The sequence below is a fragment of the Hetaerina americana genome, unplaced genomic scaffold, assembly GCF_022747635.1.
Source record: "Hetaerina americana unplaced genomic scaffold, ioHetAmer1.1.p SCAF_12, whole genome shotgun sequence".
Classification (NCBI taxonomy): Eukaryota; Metazoa; Arthropoda; class Insecta; order Odonata; family Calopterygidae; genus Hetaerina; species Hetaerina americana.
The window spans coordinates 24,893,523-24,913,571 of NW_027286292.1; the positions used below are offsets into that span (position 1 = coordinate 24,893,523).

The 20,049-nt window shown below is 34.0% G+C and overlaps 1 protein-coding gene across 3 annotated transcripts in view; it reads left to right on the top strand.

The window, feature by feature from the left end:
• Positions 1–20,049, top strand: part of Ptp99A (Protein tyrosine phosphatase 99A) — a 592,897-nt gene that overhangs the window by 564,496 nt on the left and 8,352 nt on the right. For 2 of the 3 annotated variants that reach the window (XM_071582787.1, XM_071582789.1), the window contains 6 exons: positions 451–665; positions 1,961–2,020; positions 10,689–10,814; positions 15,133–15,299; positions 18,871–19,168; positions 19,253–19,424. In XM_071582787.1, the coding sequence (XP_071438888.1) occupies positions 451–665; positions 1,961–2,020; positions 10,689–10,814; positions 15,133–15,299; positions 18,871–19,168; positions 19,253–19,424 (1,038 nt within the window). The remainder of the gene's footprint in view (positions 1–450; positions 666–1,960; positions 2,021–10,688; positions 10,815–15,132; positions 15,300–18,870; positions 19,169–19,252; positions 19,425–20,049) is intronic. The other variant, XM_071582788.1, reaches the window with a different exon arrangement.

Here is a 20,049-nt window from a genome sequence, read left to right on the forward strand (position 1 = left end):
CTTTTCGCTGATTTTCACTGGAGTTAGTACTACTTCGATGTACTAAATTTTATTTTGGCTCTCTTCAAAGTTAGAGTCGGTTCTTTTATCCAGGGAATGGGTACCTTTCAGTAAGGGTATCTTGTATAATATCCACAGCAATGGATTTTGTATGCTGAAAGTTGTAAGAATTAGTTAATGAAAGACTATACAATCCTCATCAGTAATAGCAAGTGTTCTATATAGTGAGTAATTTTCTTTTGGTCATGAGCACTTGTCATATCAAGATTGCACTGTGCTTAATTCTGCCCACATTTCCTAAAAATTTAACCCGGATGCTTCCTTGGTACATTTAATTTTTAAATACTGCTCTTGAATTCCATTATGAATCTTCCTTTCTATTTATGCATTGCTTTAAAATATTCGTTTAATGAATACATAATAATGATGGCTTCATATTTATCCTTACAGATGACCACAGCCGAGTTCAATTGCTGCCAGTGCCAGGGCAGAAAAAGTCACTTGACTATGTGAATGCCAACTATATAGATGGATATATGAGATCTCGTGCCTACATTGGCACTCAAGGACCACTCCCGGTCACATTTAATTGTTTCTGGCGAATGGTGTGGGAACAACGTGTGGCCATCATTGTAATGATCACAAATTTGGTGGAGCGTGGCAGGGTAAGCACTATTCCATTTACATATTCTTTTGACACTTGAACTTCGTGCATTGATGCATGATTTCTCATTTCATGTATTAGCTTTTGACTGCCAAAAAGATACCCCTCTAACTGGGAGAACTGCCTTAGCTAAGAGTTAGCTGATAGTTTAGGATTCTTTTTGCTCAGTCAGTTATGACCTGAAGCGCACTCTCTAGTACTTATTAATTGCCTATAAATGTGTGAAAGATTCTTGAAAACCTTGATTACACCCTTGGAGAATGAATTTTTTTTTGTCTGATATATCTGTAATAGAAAATTTTTCTCCTTTCTTATGAAATATATAATTTTGTGACTTTTGTCTGTTGTTCTGTTAGGATATTTAATTAAAGTCATTCAACATTCTCTCAATCAATACCATTGAATGCTGAGTCTTACGAGTGATTCTTATTGATAGGTGTTATTTTTTGTTCCGTCGAGGAAATAATTAAAAGAAAACCTAAGCTTGTACCACAATGTATAGAGGTACTGTATGATGATTAGGCCTGTTGGTGGGGAAACCACATAAACACTTTCTTAAGTACCCATGAAAATTTATTGCTTGAACGGTGTAGTAATGTTAGAGGCTTAACTTCTGTCATCTTAATGTTGATTATTAGAAGTATTATCTGAATTGAGCTTGAAGCTTTCTTGATTTGCAAGTATAATTGAAAGTGCAAGGTGTAGAAACTAATGCCATTGCCAACATTAAAGTGATTTAAATGCCAGAATCCTAAATTTTGAGTAATTAATTTCATAATATTCTTAAAAATTTGTCTATTGCAGTTAGATATTTTTTCTTATGCAGGCTGAATTTTCAAATGTTTTATATCTTAAATATGATGCCGTTTTATATTCAGTTAGTTCTAGTTCTTCCACACTTCAAATAACCCTTTTTTACGTACAAGGTATTCTTGAAGGCCTGGCTGATTCCTTTTCTTTAAATATTTAAGAAACAGGGATAGGTTTTCATTGTTATTATGATTTTTAACTAACAGGGGTGTCATGCTATCAATGCACAAAATTTATTTATTAATAATAATTCATATTATATTCATGTCCTTGTTGAGTACCTTCAATGAGACTTTTAATTATGACTTTTTCAGTAACTCTCATTGTCATTTACCTGCTTTTTTTCTATCTGATTTGATGATAACTTGAATGTATTATTGTCACTGTGTTGGATTTAAGATTTGAGAGATCTGGTTGATTAATTTCATATTGCTGTAATACACGTTCCAGATTCTCATTTCAGAATTATGTTGTTTAATTTTTCAGAATTACAGTCTGGAATCAGTGGTTGATGAAACTGATTCGAATTCTCTTTCAGCTACAAAGGTAAAGTTTGTGTGTAATTTTCTGTATCAGTGTTAATTGTAGTGTTGCATTCTGGCCATTAAAACTTTAGCTGCTATGTAGTTAATGAAATGGGACTAAGGATGGTGAAACAGATGCAGCATTCAAAACTTATGTATGGTGAGACCCTGGCATCAGTGCAAGTGTTGTGCTATTGAGTCTTAATAAAATTCTATGGCCCATCACATTAGTACTAATGGTGATATTTAATACTTGGTAATATGGCTCTTTATGCCTATCGAGCATATGCTTCTCATACTGAGCAAGTGAAGGAAATTTGTCTTGCATTCTGGTGTCCCTAAAATTATTATTGGCTTACTCACATTAGTTGTTTTTGATGCTGTATTTATTAAACTATTACCACAAACCACCAGTCCCACTCCTTGATCCAGAAAATGTTTCTCACTTATAACCTTAAGTGATTTAATTACATATTATTCAATTTTTTGCACCAATTCCGATTCTTCATATAATCTTCTTAGTAGTTTGTTCATCAAGAGTCTTTATCATTGCATTGTTGCATTGACTTTTAAATGTGCAATGCTGCAGACCTCCTACATCTTCATTACCTATTACCATACACAAACACACACAAACAGTTTTTCTCGAGGTATATATTGCCCCGGTGAAACGCAAAACTACATCTTTGTAATAGATTTCTTAGGCTCGTACATTGTATTACATGTGTCCATTTAAAGCAGGAATTAGGAATAGTGTATCCAGTGCACCATTTAGCCTCTTACCTACCAGGGTGTACACAATAGGTTATACATCAGGGGAGAGCTAGAATATGTTCTAGGGAGCAACCCTTATTTACTATACTGAGTAAGATTGTTTTTAGGTGAAACCTGGCTAAATAATTCAAATTAATCATTTAATGCTCGTAATTTTTATGGATATTCATTTCATATTTTTTTGTATTTAATGTGAAAATTGTTTTACAGTTTTGAGTGATGCAAAATGAGCTTAGCTGCTGATATGCCCATTAACATAAATTTTCCTATTGCTACTGATATTTTATCAATTGAATATATATTGCCTATTTTTATGCAAGAATACACTTAAATTTTTTAGAATGTGAACTTTTATATCAATGGTACCTATTTGCATGTAAAAAAATCTGTCACTTATATTCCTTATTTTGTTTTATTTTTGTTATGTATAATATTTTTAAATGCCATAATAACTTTTTAAATAATCCCCCAATTATTATTTTTAGAATAATCCCAGGAAAGGTTCACACTCTGTTTTAATTCCTTTCATCTTAGCATCTGCCCAATCAACTTGCCTGCAATAATCACTACAGTTATTGGAGCATTTATTGATATCTAATGAAACTATGGTCTTTGATTACATTTACTAACTGAAAAAGTGATGGAGTGTGAAAGAGATATTGAATTCCTAGGATAAGCTTTCTGCTAAGTACAAATGTGTGAAATTTCTCGTCGGAAAAGTTATTTACTTATCATGTTCATTGAGAATATTTAATATCAAGATAATTCTGTCTGTGCCTTATATCTTATTATTTCTTTAGATTAATTTAGAAGACTCATTTAGGATAATCATTTGTAAATCATTTGTAAAATATCCTGCTGATTCATTTTTTTCCTTCTAAAATTGAAGAAATGTGAAAACCCCTTAGAATATTAGACTTCATATTCATAATGGCAATTGGCGGTCTGGCAGTTATCAGTGGTTTAATTATTTGCTTATTTGCAAGAGATTATCAATGCCTGTTGAAAATTACAAAATCTGAATTAAATGAATGTATCAGACTTTGACTGTCTTAACCCTTTAGTTATACAATTATATTTCAGACTGGTTGATGAGAGATGACATATATCTGTCAAATAATAATTTTTCTTCTGATAAATCCTTTTCTAATCATTTTATTTTGTATTCCTCTTCAAAATACTTCATATTTTTGCTCGAAAGGCACATTGGTACTAAATTTACCCATAATTCATCCATGGTGATCAGCCCATTGGTTGGTTTATAAAAATTAAATTAGAGCTTACTCCAAATTAAGCCTTCCAGCATGGAAAATTCACATATTCAGGCTTTTTACATTTTTCGTGGCGCTGTTGATATGCAAATCCAAGTAGGCAAATTGGTGAAATATTTTTTCTGACATTTTTGAAATGCATAACAGGCTTTTGTTTTTTCTCCAACACTAACAGGATTTTGTTTTTCGTGTATTTCTTTATCACTAAATTAGGTACCTAGAATAATCTATGAGGTAGTTTTATGCATGAAATACATGCAATGTGATATGTTCATATACGATACACCTCTATTTACATTCAGGATAGTAATTATCTGTGAATACCTTTGGGTTTTGCATGCTGTTTTCACGTGCTACTTTCCCAAAACCAAAAAAATTGTTCGAAGTCTTTGATTTTTTTTATTCATGGAGCTCATGCAATGTGAATTGTTTTCCAGAGGCCTACTCTAATGATAAATTCATTCGTAGTTTTGCTAGATAAACTATTTTGGGGCATCCCTGAAAATCAAGCGTCTACTGTATGCTCAAAAGGCAACTCATTTTAACGCCAAATCTCAAAATATTTCATGAAATTTGATGCTCTGTGATGGATATTAAAATCTATTAAAGTTTTGAGTGTGTCTGCGGGACTCTATGTAAAAATATCCCATTGTAGTGAAAACTAGGTTTTTAAATCTTGCATATTATATTTGAAAACTTTAATGTGTTGTTATACCATGCCAGGTACAGAGATACCTCTGCTTTTTTAACGAATATGACTCATGATTATCATTCTGGGACTTTAGTCTGGGATGTTTTAGAAATAAGATTTAGATTTCTTAGGCTTAATTTTTCAAATGTGCAGTTATGTTATATGGTTCCATACAGGGTGTCATTTGGGATTTAAAAAATTCCTTTACCTAAAAAATATGTGATTTAGTCTTAAGTTATTTAGGTTTACTGTTGTAATAAGGGAACATTTTTATTCAATTATTTCCACTTATTTAATGGTTAACTACCCAGACTCTTCATAAGGATGTTGCGCATCTTTAATCCCTTACCATCCCATCTATACATTCATAGATAGCACATTTGATACATTTTAAAATTTCTGGAATGAATTTTTTGTATTCTGCCGTGATGTTGTTCATAGCAATTTTTTCCTTGATTAAATGTCAATTCTTATCTGAATCTTAGCAAGTATTATATCATTCTTGTAGGGTTAAATGGAAGAAGGGACCATTTGGTCCAAATTTTGCCCAATTAAAGAACTTTATCCATCTATCCTCTCTGAAGGGCAAGTCAGCTTAACTAAATCTAATGTTAGAATCAATCCAACTGAATATTTAATTTTGGCCAAAATTAGAACAGTAGTTTTCAGCATTTAAGGTTATTTCTCTACAAACTTTTTTGGTTGTTTCTTTTGAAAGATTTGCTGTGCTTACTTAGTGCATTGGCTTACATGTAGCCTGACATTGGTGGAGGAAAGCCAAGGGATTCCCTGATGAAGAGGAGCCCTATTAAAAATGAGTTTCAGACTACTGTCAGTAAAGAATAAAAACACTGTGATTAAATATGAAGTATAAAAAATGAATTATGATTTATGTAGTGCTAACTGACACAACTTTTAGATGCAAATGGAAGTCATAGAAAATAATCTCCTAATTTAATGAATAAATTGGGGAAACAGTAAAAAATGAATTCTTACTCTCCAAGAAAACTGCTGAAAATTCAAAGGGGGAATATGATTATCCAAGATAAGAAAGTTAAATTCAATCTTAAAGTAATAAAGTCTATCTTACACATATGTGAATAAGTTGTATTTTATATCTTTTAATTTGTTGAAAATTAATGAGGGACACCACCGAATAATATTCTCACTCATAATTTGTTGTAGTGTGTCATGGTAGTCCAGGGATAGAGCATTGGCTACTGACCAGAGGGCCTGGGTTCGTTTCCCAGGCAAGCCTCTATGGGCACCTGAAGCTCCACCCAAGCTATGTGATTTTTTGGGTATCAGATTTTCTTGGGAAACCATAACCGGTACAGGGAAAGTAACTAGCCCTCCTATCCTGATGTGTGAATTTCACATGCTGTCGGACTTAGTACTGGGTGAACTCTACCATCACCTACCTAACCAACCTTCTGGTGGATTGCTGTGTTTATGGTTTTTTTTATTTGTCATATTTGTAGCTTTTCAAGTACGTTGCCTATTTATTCTGTGTTAAGCATGCCGATAGACTTAGAAGACCTTAGCACCTATCTAGAAGTGCATACAGATCCCAATTTTCTTTCAAATTCACTACAATGCCCTAAGCAGACATGCATCTCATACTGTCAATTTTGCACTCTGAGAAGCACTTAAAATAGTTCCTGAGACCCTCATATTTTACAGGAAAAAGTTCCTTTTTTTGTGACCTCCGACGATAACTTTCACTAGTATCCATTGAATATTGAACAACTTGAGCAATGTATCATTCGTTTGAGGCCTGAAATACTCCAAGGTTAAGATGAATCTATGATTTCAAGGTTTTGCTGATATACATTTATAGTAGGTGCTTATATCCAGCATGGATAAATATCATACATTGTAGTACTTCATGTTCACAAGGCTATTGTGTGCCACCTTTACATTTATTGTTACACATTCGGCTGTAGGGCACTCATAATGTCAGATCAAGAGATGTCATTTCTTACATTTATTATACTTGATGGCTAGAACACTGGTAATAGTCGGTAATTTTTTCTTCTTACTTGTTCTGTACCTTCTTTGTGACTTAAATAACCTACTGCTCAGTGGCATCTTGTATGTAGTGTATTATTTGACAGGTATTGAGTTAAATGGCATTCATTGTTGTAGTATTTTTATCATAAACACTTTGGTACCTTAAGGCATAGGTCATGAGGTGTAAAATTTTTAACATTGGCTGCCTTTTTTGCCCAAGATATATGAATAAAAGATATCCATAATGGATGCCTTTATCTTTATTATATTTCTAACAATACACACTGTAGTGCAACCATGAAAGAGAGTATAGTTAGCCTATGTTAATACCAAAATATGTGGGTGTGTCTACAGCATTGAATTTCTTCCAAGCAGACTTAGTAACTACAGTAAAACCTCTATGATAAATCCCACTTTGCTGTTGGCTCCCATAAATAGTGTTCCTTTGCCATAGGTGTGTAGTTTGAAACCAAGCCTTGGTCATCTTTCTTTGAAAGAGATGGTAATATCCTTTAATGTGAATTCTCTTCAATTTACATGTAACGTGTCTCAAACGTTCCCTTCATCTACTAATGACCCAAATCGGTGCTAATTAATGGGAGTGTCCGAAGCCTCATTATTATTTCAAAGTGAAAAACTCTCAAGTGTGTGTAAATAAAGTTCATTAAGATTTTGTGAAAAACTTCAAAATTAGAGTCCATCAAAGCTATTCGACATGCTTACATGGGTAGTAGTTTAAAGGTTTCCGACCTATCAATGAACAAGACATTTTGTCTTCAAATTTATTTTATTTTTCATCATTGACTCCTTTTAAGTCAATACACATTTTCTAGAGGCAAGTAATTTCTTCCTCTTCAAATGTGGCTGTTATTTTGCAATTTCTGCCTTAGACCAGTCAAGTAATGATGCATAATACTCTCCCGTTATTGTTTTACTTTTCTGAGCTAATCGATGAGGACAGTTCTGTAACCACCCAAAAAACAGTTTCTATTACCATTCCTGCTACTTAAACTATTTTTGCCTTTTTCAGAGCAGGTTTACCCATTCTAGTCTAAGGTTTTGACTGTTCTTTCATCTCAGGGGTGTAGTGGTGGATCCAAGTTTCATCTATAATTATGAATCAATGCATAATATCTTACTGGCTTAACTTAAACCACTCCAAAAGGGCCTTGGAAATGTTGATTCGATTGTCTATTTGGTCTTAAGTGAGCAAGCGTGGTACCAAATGCATGAATAGCTTATGCATTTCCAGTCCTTCAGTCAATATATGAGAAATGCATTCTTTTGGTTTGCCCATAGCATTGAATATCTATCTAACCTTAATTTGATGGTTGTCCAGTACCATTTGGTGAACATTTTTGATGTTATTGGTGGTTGTCGCAGTTTTTGGCCATCCCCAACACTCATTATCAGCCAAGCTGTTACGGTCACATTTAAATGTTGCAAAGTCCCCATACACAACATCCAACTCGTCTTTACTTTGCATAGGCATATTAAAGACCTCTATCTATCTATTACTTTTCAAAAGAAATTTTTTTATGACAGCTCAGTACTCAATTTTTTCCATTTTCACGAAAACCTTCATAATGACCCACTCAATACCAATGCTTGCGCAAGCACATTACTCTTGTTCCTTTAAAGCCCCCAAAATCTTATGACGGTCAAAGGACACCTCAGTAGCTTAACTGGCTAAAGCAGTTGGCCAGACATCAAGGTCCATCAGGTTTGTATCTCGGTCAAGGCAAATGATTTTTGCACTGAAATTGTTGCATTGTAATGCAAATTTAGTTAAAAGACTCCACTAAAAGTCACTGTCATGTTATCTCCTGCTGTTTCTTGGAATTAAATATTTGATTTACGACGCGGTTCATTGAACATGGAATATTTTAAGTTTTGAAAGGAACTAGGAAATTCCTGGAAATGGCATAATCAATCATTTCTGAAAGTTCACTTTCCATGTCCACAACAATATAGAGTGGGATCCTAGTAATACAAAAGGGCAAACCTTTTTCCATGTCATATTTGTCGTATGTCATCTGCTGTGGAAGGGCTATATCAGAATCTGTCTTCATTTGAGATCAGAAATACCCTTCAGTAAAATTTTATACCGTGCGACTTCTTCTTATATATGTGAAGAAACTTGTTTCATTAAAGGAGGATATTTTTGACGACTATGATAATACTTCTAATTAAACATTGAATATGCATGTGCTTGCAATGTTTGCATGCGCAGTTCCGGACCATATTTTTTCAATCAATGGAAAATTGGCAAATTCCCTCTCCTAAAAACATGTTTCATGTTTTATAAGTTAACGTTGTCACTAATATGCCTTTAATTTTTAGAGTAAAAATGACCAACATGTATTGTTATACTTATATGAACATAGTAGTTGCCAGGCATCTTTCAGGAGTGATACTTGTGGGCTATTTAACATGTTGAATGCTTCAGAGTGCATACTTATCATCATGGTGTGGTTTTTTTCTGGTCGGGAATCTTTATTGATGTTGACATAAGCAACTAGAATGCGATTCTTAGCAGCAAAATATTATTGGCACGGCATTAACAATTCTTTCTGTCCATGAATCCTGATCGAATGCATAATGCTCGTGGGAAATGGTGGAGATAAATATCATATTATTATATTTGTTTTGAGATCCATAATACATTGCACAGCCTTTTAAGAAATGCAGTATAAGTAGGTACTTCATGTTACAAGTAGTTTCTGTAAAAGTATGTTTGCTTCCACAATATCACAATTAATGAGTATGGTTGCTCATTGTCTCACATGTAATGCAATAAGTACTGATGTAGGTTGATATGCACACACATGCCATCCCATGCGATAGGGCACTCTGCAATTTTCCATTTGTGGAATGCTTCCGTAATGCAATAAGCATAGACTGTAATATTCTGTCCTGATACTTTTGGCCAGCTACAGCTTTATTCATGAATTGAAAGTGTGAAATACCATTGAAAATGATGCCAAGACATTGAAATTGTAGTTGGTATGGCAAAATTCATTGTTGGCTAATTTTAAGATTCTGTTTGTTCCAATGTGGGTTCATGAAATATCACCTCTGTCAAATGAATGTACTGTTGTAATTTGTTCTATTTAATAGAGGTTTTACTGTGTTCTAAGAAAAAGCTGTGATGACAGTGCTCATTTCAAAACGTTTGAGGGTTTTATATGCTTTCTGTTTTGAGGTGATGCATAAATTTAAGTTTCGGAATTGGTATTTTCACAGTAGTTGTGTATTTTTTGTGTTGATATCTAGTAAATTTATTGTAATGTAAAAGGAAGAATTTCATTTATTTATGAATCTCAGGGTGGCTGCATCTCTAGGCTTCTCTAAGATGTATTATAACTTTCATGAAAAGAATTTTAGATTTTTATGTTTCATTTTCATTCTTAGAGTAATAAGATGTGATTAATTATTACTGGTGTATACTTCTTTTCAGATCTTCCAAGGGTATGAAAAATTCTTTGTATTCAGTGTGTTCTTTTGTTTGTGGAAAGCTAATCATATTTTTCAAAGATCTGGCTCTGTTTGTGTTTATCCATAACTAAATGGCAATCCTTGCACTTTCATTGAATGCTGAAAATGGAATATATACCATATCTGCCATAACTGGGAATGGCATGTGTTCAATTTTTTCTTAACCTGAACTAAGCTATTGCTTGTTTGTTAATGTCTTTGCAGCATTGTCATTTTATTGCGTTGTAAAGAAAATTAACTATTTGATGATTTTGAAAGTTTGAATAACTAAAAACTTGAATTAAAGTATGTGCTGCTAGAAATTATATTTGTGCTCCTTTTGTGATTGGCACTTGTTGAATTTGAAGCTGGATGGAATGAAGTTTGCTTTTCTAACATTTAATTTTGGTCTGCATCAATTTAATACTTTTTATATTGAAATTGTTTAAATTTCTTTCTTGTAGAGGAAATGTGACATGTACTGGCCAAAGGAGGGAGCCGAGACATATGGAGTGATTGAGGTTACACTAGTGAAAGAAGATGTCTTGGCCACTTACACTGTGAGGACCCTTCAAATCCGTCACTTAAGGGTAAGCTTTACATTTAAAATGCATTCAAAAATGTGTGTTGGCTGGTGGTTGCAGTCAAATTTTCCAGACTGTCGTAAAAGTAGGGCAAACAATCCCATATAATTAAAATGGGATTAATTATTGAAGTCCCAATTAACTCTAAATTCAAGTAAAAATTCTCCCCTGCAGCCAATTTCATCTTAAAATGGCATTGTATGGCATCTTTGTGAACTAAAGAATAAAATGAACGGGGAACGATGGGTGTTCGCCGGGTATTTTGTGGGGAAACATAAGAAGGCATAAAATGTGAAGGGTCTCAAGGGGATGATGTGCCCAGGGAAGCACAAGGCCACATAGTTGTCAGGAATACACTTAACAATAGGAATTATGAGTCTGAGACTGACTGAACCAGTGCAATGGATGTGAGAGGGCATTCAAGCATTGGAAAAACAAGGGCTTCACATTAGAGTTGGGTGAAGATGCGTGAGGTGCATTTAGAACGATTGACACAAAAAGCATTTAAATTATTTGGTTTGTTAGGAGAGGTAATGGTGATTCTTTTGGAGAACTTAAAAAACCTCTGAGGTAGGTGAGAGTGATATAGATAACCTTATTCAGGTTGAAAATAAGTGAACAAATTGACTAAAGGATAGTAGTTAGGAAGCTTGGAGTGAATTACTTTGGAGAAAAAGTTGACATTCAAGGGAGAGTAGGAAAAGTTTTCATTATAAAGTATAGTATATTGTCGGAGTTATATTATATATTTGATGAATTCATTGTATGATTTTTATGAGGGTAGTAAAATTGCTTGTGTGTCATGCCCTTCAGTTTCCCTAATGTACGGTGGAATCTCAATGAAATGAGTGTTCACAATAGCTTAAATCATGTATGTTATCAAGTTAACGTTACTATAGAATCATAATTAAAATTTGCATTGGCTTGAGCCAAGACCAGAAGGCATGTACATTTTAATGAAAAAAACATGCTACCTAGATTCCTAATTAGACATTCTAATTAGAGTCCACTGTTTGGTGCCTAGAGCATGAGGATAAGTTGGCTGGAGGTTGTCAATCATGCCTAGGAAGTCATTTCTATACCAAGACTTTTAAAATTTTTATCCTTTTTCACTGTGAAACCATGTTTTGTGAAAACGTCATATGATGAGTTCTCTCATGTTGCCCTTTTAATGATTGATTAAATGGATGTTAATAATTTTTTCTAGTTGTATTTTTTATGGTGAAATATGCAGGCATGTAGTTCCTGCTCAAGATGAAATGCAGACATGAAAAGAGACCTTAGTTCCTAGAATAATATATTCAGATCACTGATGAGAAGGCTGTTACTGTTTTGATTTACATTACAAAATTTCATTCATCCATATCTTCTAGCATGAACTTAATATTCATGACTGCAACTGTTTGGAAAACTTTTAAATGTTAATATAGAAACAAATATAGAACTAATTAATTGACAGGAACAAAGCAGAAGCATTTGTTATTTTTCAACCACTAATTTATTGATATATTGAACCAGTTATTTATTGATCAGTTAATTGCACGATGATATTTACATTAATACTGACATGTAGTGCAAAAGCGGTCACATCTTTTTTGTGCTGGCTGCTAAATAATTATAATCAAAGATTAATTCCTAAGAGATTAAACAATTAGTAATTTAATTTTCACCTTCTGCTATGACCGAGGCCATTTTCACCTAAATTACGCAAGAATCACAATAAGGCATTAAGTTGTCTAATGGCCAGGTTCTGTATGAAATTTAAAGTTTTACTCAAAAGTAGATATCTAATTTTATTCTGAATTTTATGAGAAGCCTCTAAACCTACAGCTTTTCAGCACATAATTTCAAGCAAGTAATTCACCTGAAAAAAGATTTTGGAGCAATCCTTCTTCTTTTTCTTTGCCCATGTTATATGAAATGTACGTTTTTAATGTCCTATTTGGATTTAGGTTCAGACTTGGATAACTTCTATGTAAATACCTGTTATTCAACCATCTGGACATTTATTAGTGTATTTAGAATAAACTTGGCTTTAATCGTAATGATATTAGGGTTCGCAATACCATTAATTTCAATTGTAAAAATTAAAAAGGTAGCAGTTACATTGGTTATTAGGATCCAGCAGAGCTTCCAGTTTCTATGACAGATTCACTGGGTTCTAAGGCCATTCCTCATTTGGATAACTCTAAAATGTAAAAAAAGACTAAAATCAACTTTGTCATTGAAAAAATGTATATTTGTTTAACTTTTTCTAATATCTTAAATTGTAATATTACAAGGTGACATGTAAAATATAATAATTTAGTTTTTTAAATAAATCTAAACATTCAGTTTGGGATAGCATTGTAAATAAAAACTCAAAGACTTTTCAGCTTTTGAAAAATATATTTTTGTTGAAAAAACTAAAGTTAGCGCATTAAACAGGAACACTTAATTTAGTTTTAAGTCATGCTTATTTAGTATGCCTGAAAATGTGATTTTAAAGCAAATTGAAACTCTATATGTAAAATTATATTAGTTTTGGAATAAAAGTGGAACAAAAAAAACATACTTTCAAATTTACGAGGGTCATCCGGAAAGTAGTACCCGTTCGTGAAATAAAGACACAAAAGTAAATATTAACAAACATAAAAAATTTTATTTGAAAGAGGATACTTTAAACTACTTCTCAACATAATCTCCAAGCAAATTAAGGCATTTGTCATAACGTGTGACAAGTTTCTGTATTCCTGCTGCATAGTCCTTCGCCGCCAGCTCATTGAGATACGCGAGGGACCCATCTTGCACAAATTTTTGCATAATGCAGATGGTGTTTAACAATTTCATGAACAATTGTTCGAGAAACATTGGGAAAATGCTCACAGATGTCATCAATTGTGACGCGCCGATCGTTCCTCACGAATTCGTCAACTGAGCTCACCAGTTGGTCTGTAATGACAGACGGTCTCTCCGAACGCTCATCGTCGTGTGTGTTCCCCCTCCCCATGTTGAAGTTGCGACACCACCGCCGAACAGACGACTCGTCCATTACATTGTCTCCATACACCTCCTTTAATTGGCGATGAATATCACATGGGCGAACGTTTCTTGCATTGAGGAATTTAATCACTGCCCTCACTTCAAAACTGGCGGCGTTCTCAATTTTTTTAAACATTGTAAACAATCACAGAAACAACACAGGCAATGCTAGCGTCACGCAACTTGGCTCAGAGAAGGCAGACAAGCCACTGAAGCTATCTGACCTCGTCCAGCGGCTACTCGCGTCGTCAGCACTTCATGCGGCACGAACGGGTACTACTTTCCGGATGACCCTCGTATGTATCAATGTATTGGAGATAGTATTGACTTTTCAAGATCTTGCTAAAATTCAAGATGAGGTTTTATTTGGAAACGATTCCAAAATTGTGAGTGAATAAATTTATACAGAGGTAGTTCTTGGGCTGGACTGCGTGAGAGACATTTTTGGCTCAACGTTTCTCTCCCATTGCAGGGAGCATCTTCAGGAGCGAAGTAATTTTATGCTAGCTGGTTATGCCAGCTAGCATAAATTTACTTCGCTCCTGAAGATGCTCCCTGCAATGGGAGAGAAACGTTGAGCCAAAAATGTCTCTCACGCAGTCCAGCCCGAGAACTACCTCTGCATCTCTCAACAGCTGCGAAAGCCTACGATCTACGAATAAATTTATAGTTATTTTGCCCTTGTATAACTGCAGCATATAAAAAACTTAATTATTTTTAAGAAAACAATACTGCCAAGCATTGTTACTTTGTGAATTGGCACAAAGTGATGTAGTTTCAGGTGTGGGAAACTATTATGTACATTAAAGTGGAATCTCAGTATATCCAACATTGACAGACAGTAAACAGATGACCATTTTAAAAATTGGTTAACATGCACTCTAATGACCAATTAATTAGGAAAAACTAATTTTAATGAACCAATAAGCTTATTATGAATTATTTATATAGATAACTGTCCAGACTGTAAAAGCATTTTGTATTCTATTGTGACATTTATTAGATCTTGAGAAAGGAAAAGTGAGTCACCTTCTTATGGAGTTAATTCAGTTGAGTAGATTTGACCTCTGCAGCAGTATAACAAATTTCTAGGCCTAAAACTGTGAAAGCAAAATAATCCATATTCCTAAAGTTCTCTTTATGGGAAAGGCTAGCCCATCCAAGGGCTCATGAATGCCTAAAAACGTATGCATTCATGATCTTTTGAGATCCAGCTAATCAGTACTTGAGTTTCTCTAAGGTGATTCCAATGGGTTGACCAGCCAGCATGATGCTCATGCTAAGTACTTCTTGTTTTTTCTAGATCAAAAAGAAGAAGCATGCATGTAATGATCGATTTGTTCACCAGTATCATTATACCAACTGGCCTGACCATGGAACTCCAGATCACCCTTTGCCAGTGCTGAGTTTTGTGAAGAAATCTTCTGCTGCTAATCCAACTGATGCTGGTCCAATCATTGTGCACTGCAGGTATGTAATTTTAGCACAACTCCTAATGGCATCATTGACCAAAATGTTCTTAGTTCTAGAATCAGTTTTACTGAAGAAGGAGAACTGATCATATGTGTTGAATATTTGTATTTGTACTTATTTAGGATAAGTACATTGAAGTGCCTCTTTATCTTTATAAATTGTGAACAATTTTCTTTTTATCTGTTTTGTTAGACCTTGGTATTACTGCATTATAAACATTTTCTAGGATGTAAACTGAAATTTCTTGGTTAGAAATATGTGCGGGGAAAGCATAGAGGGCAAGCTTTAGCCTTTGCAAAGTATTTTTCAAAATTTTCAGCCCATGGGAAAATTTTCTTTGCATTTATATGATTGATGCACATTATGTTCACATATGATCAACCTGGATTGATATTACATATGAATGAAGTGTGTTTCTTCCATGTGCCTGGAGTCACATGCATAGAAATTCTGTAGGTATTCATTAGGGTAATGAAATTTCTTAAAAGGCCCCTTTGAGGTAGCTGTAGAAAGTTAAGTAATACTTACATGGAAACATATATAGTGTAAAGCATCCAATGCAATCAATTTATTTCCTTTTATATTCCTACCACTATTATGCAGAGGTATGAATTTCTGTACAGGCATTCTTCGATAATGGACCTTAAATGAGTGAATTATACTTTAATCCAGTGGTTGATGCTCACTAGTACAATTCACAGGAAAAAATTGTGACTGTATAGTTCTCTAGTTTTTATCTATGCATTCAGTAGATGGGATGGACCCTGATAAATAAGCAGTAGAATTTTCATGTTTGAGACCCCATTTTAGCATCCAGAGCATGAAGCTGATCCTCAAATATTTCTGCGGTAATTCATGTTTTATAAAATGCTATATATCTAGTGGGCAACATTTTTACATATTTGACCTAGGACTCTGATTTACCAAACATTAATGGCTGAAACTTCTCACTTCCATCTGCCCTAGCGAATAATAAGACAGTAAGTCTTTACCTAGCACCTTTCCATGATATTGTTCCACTCTGAGGCACTGTTTTTGCTGGTAGAATATTAAAAACTAGCCATGTCTTTTCTATGATGAAAACACCTTTTGGGCTCTGGCCTTCAAGAAGTTTATTAAATTCTGACTCCTACTCCCAATTGGCAGTCTCAATGTCAACACTACTACTTTCACCACACACAGCCTTGTATACAAGATTGTGCCCATTTTTAAAGTTAGCCAATCAACCATTGGACGCTGTGAAATCTTCAATTCCCAATCTTTTGGGAATATGGAATACGGTGTCTATTATGATGACGCCATTCACATGGGTGATAATTAATCACCTTAAAACCTCTGTTTCAGTCATTTTTCATTCTTGGAATTATTGACATTCTCTATTTTTAGACAAATGTCAGCACTGGTTTGCTTGTTTCAGAATCAAAACATGATTTTTCTGTATTTTATTCTGTGTAGAGGCCTGCAATTGTAGATGTTTCACCAGATCAATACAGATCCTATTATGACAATCGACTTGTTTCAAAATTTTTATTTTACCCTCCATTGAAAATGTTTTTTTTTCCACCTCACCTTTCTAATGTCAATCGGGATGAAATTTACATTCCCGAGTAATTGAGGAAACCGTAACAGATGAGAGCTACCTCACCATTCTATTAGTGGAATGAGTTTCCAACTTCAAAATTGTTTGCAGAAAATAAAATAATTTTTGATTCAGTGTAGTCTTGATGCAATAAGGCAAGTTTTAGTACTTTGTAATGTTCAGTAGCCCATTGCTGTTTTGTCTGTTGCATTGAGGTAGTGCACATGATTCTAGTTATCAATTCCAGTTCTTGCGGTTTTTGTGTATCATCACTTTTGGGTCAAAGTCATTTTAATTCCTCATATTTTCAACTTATGTGTGATATGAATAGTCTCCCTCAGGTGTTATTTTAATGCATGAATTATGTAAACAAACAAAATGTATTCATTTCATGGCACGGATTTTTTCCTGGCAGACTGAGATTACGAGTTCAGTTAGTTCAATTTGCCATCACTAGCACTCAAATTCATTTTGTTACCTGGTGATGATGTAATACATTGGAACCCGGTTGTAAAATAAATTTTATCCATTGGAATAGTGCTGCTATCAGTTATTCATTATGTTTAATTTTCATCACATCACGCCTGAAACTACTCAATTAACTTTACTGCTCTCTCCTGTCTTTTTTAGGTGCATATGTACAAGATAAATTCGAAAAATAGTTTTTTGTTAAGGCTGATGTACATGAGTAACTTTTTTAAAATGTAAATTTTTTTAAATCCGTCGCATAGTAATTCAATTAGTGGGAAAATTAAAATTGAAATCATGTAAATATGAGATTTGGCATACATTGGAAAAATAGGAAATTGTATGGAATGAGATAAAAATTTTATAAAAATCTGGAAAAGGTGAACTATGATATTGCAACTACACGGTTTCACTGTATTATAATATAAAAATCACTCTGAAAGCTATATTTAAACCTTGATCCCTTGCTTCCCAACTGAGTGCTTAAACCATTTAAGCTGCCTACTCTTACTGTCATTGTGTGAGTTTCTAAGGGATTTGAACGAAAAAAGCATTTTTGAGGATTATCTTGCATACAGTACTATGAAAGAATTGCAATCATGTGCCAGTTCACAAACTTCTTGTAACCCCTTAATAAACCAACTGTAGTGCATCGCTGAACTCCTTCCTGATGTAAAATTAGTCGGGATTAGTGATTTCTGGATTAATGAGGGTTTACTGTAGTTGTCAGGACAAAAATATGGAACCATTTCCCTTTTGATCATATTTTTTAGCTAATTTATTTTTACTGGTAAGAAAAGCTCATGAAGTATTAATATATTGGTTCAGACACGTCAAGAAAGCCATCATTATTGTCGCTCTAAGTTTTGCTGTCACTTTCCCCGATAAGTTTGTAGAAGCCACAGGTACTTCTATCTGTTGGTTTTCAATGTTTCTCAGTTTTTTCATGCATCTTTTTGTTTTAAATATATGATTCCTACAGCCCTGTGTGTGCTTTATGTCTAAACTTCCAGCATTTTAGTGTAACTTACTGTGCATCTCATTCTTCACTAATGTTCTTGGCAATATTTGAAATAGTATCCCAAGTTCTCCCTTATTTTTATTATGCATAAACAGCAGCTCATCAATACTGTTTTGTCAAGCCATTATTCACCATTCCTGAAAGATTACATGTATATAACTTTAATTTTAGTAAGCAAGTGTGTGATTTGATTCACTGTAATTTTTATTAATTTTTTCCAAATGAATAATATAGCAGTTTTTTGCACCCCTAATTGTAGGTATGAACCCTGTAGTTCCAAGGCAATGAATGGCTTTGGCCTCAGTTTGGCCTTTTACCTCAGCTATTGGCTCTCCTAAATGCTTAAAGTCTGCCATGACTATCCCATGTCATAGAAAAATTAAATAAACACTCATAAGAAAATGCATTGCTAGGGACAACATGTGAATCAGTCATGTTGTATGATGAATTATTTTACTTATTTATAACAACGCTTTAATATATGCTAATTCTCTTCTCAGTGCTGGGGTGGGAAGGACTGGAACATACATTGTCCTTGATGCTATGCTGAAACAAATTCGAGCCAAAGGAGAAGTGAATATTTATGGATTCCTCCGTCACATTCGCACACAACGAAACTATCTGGTGCAGACTGAAGAGCAGTACATTTTTATCCATGATGCCCTGCTTGAGGCCATTGAAAGCGGTGAGACCAATGTGAACCAGGCTTATCTGTCCCGTTACATCCATAGCCTCATGACCAGTGTGTATGAAGATGACAAGGGAGAGGTCATGAAACTTCTGGATCGCCAATACATGGTAATTGCTGAATTTAACTGTTAAAGTTAAATTTATACATCATTTATCCGTAGCTATCCCTAAAATCATTACCTTGTTTTGCAGCAAGTGACAATGTTTGAGCCAAAAGATTTCCAGATCATGTCCGCCAGGAAACCGTGCAATATTATCAAGAACCGTAATACCGACATTGTCCCTGTTGAAGCAGCAAGGGTACACCTTACTCCCAAACCTGGTGTTGATGGAAGTGATTACATTAATGCAACTTGGCTTCAAGGTAATTTATCTGTAATGTTTTATTGTTGTCATGCTAAGTAAAATGTATCTCTCTACCTTATGCATATGCATGGCTTTCAGTTTGTTCTGTCCAGTAAATAAAGCTGTACTTTGAACCATATTTAGCATTTGAAGAGTCTCTCCCCTTTAGTCATAGTGATTAATCTCTTTAATGGTGTACTTTATGCAGGGACTTCACTTCAAATCAAAAAATTATCATTGAACTTGTGCATGCCATTTTTAAATTTTATGTTTTATAGAAGTGATCCATTCACTGTTTATCTTTCATTTCATGCTAATAAAAATTTATATGTATATTTATTGGATTGGGATATGAATTATTGCCCTCTTGAAAATTAAGCTAAATTATTTGTTCATTATATTATACATCGTTGTATTTTTCATTCATTTTTATTGCCCCCATGAATTATCAGTCATAACGATATAGTTAGCATAGCAAAGGCTTCTCTCTTTCTTTGGGCTTTTCTCTTTATTTCCACAGCTTTTGGAAATTTCTTCCTCTGCTAAAAAATTGAACTGTATACATTTGGCTCTGAAAAAAAATGTGTTAGGGTTTAATGTATATTTACCTTTAATGTGGATACTTAAGATCCTGATTCATATCT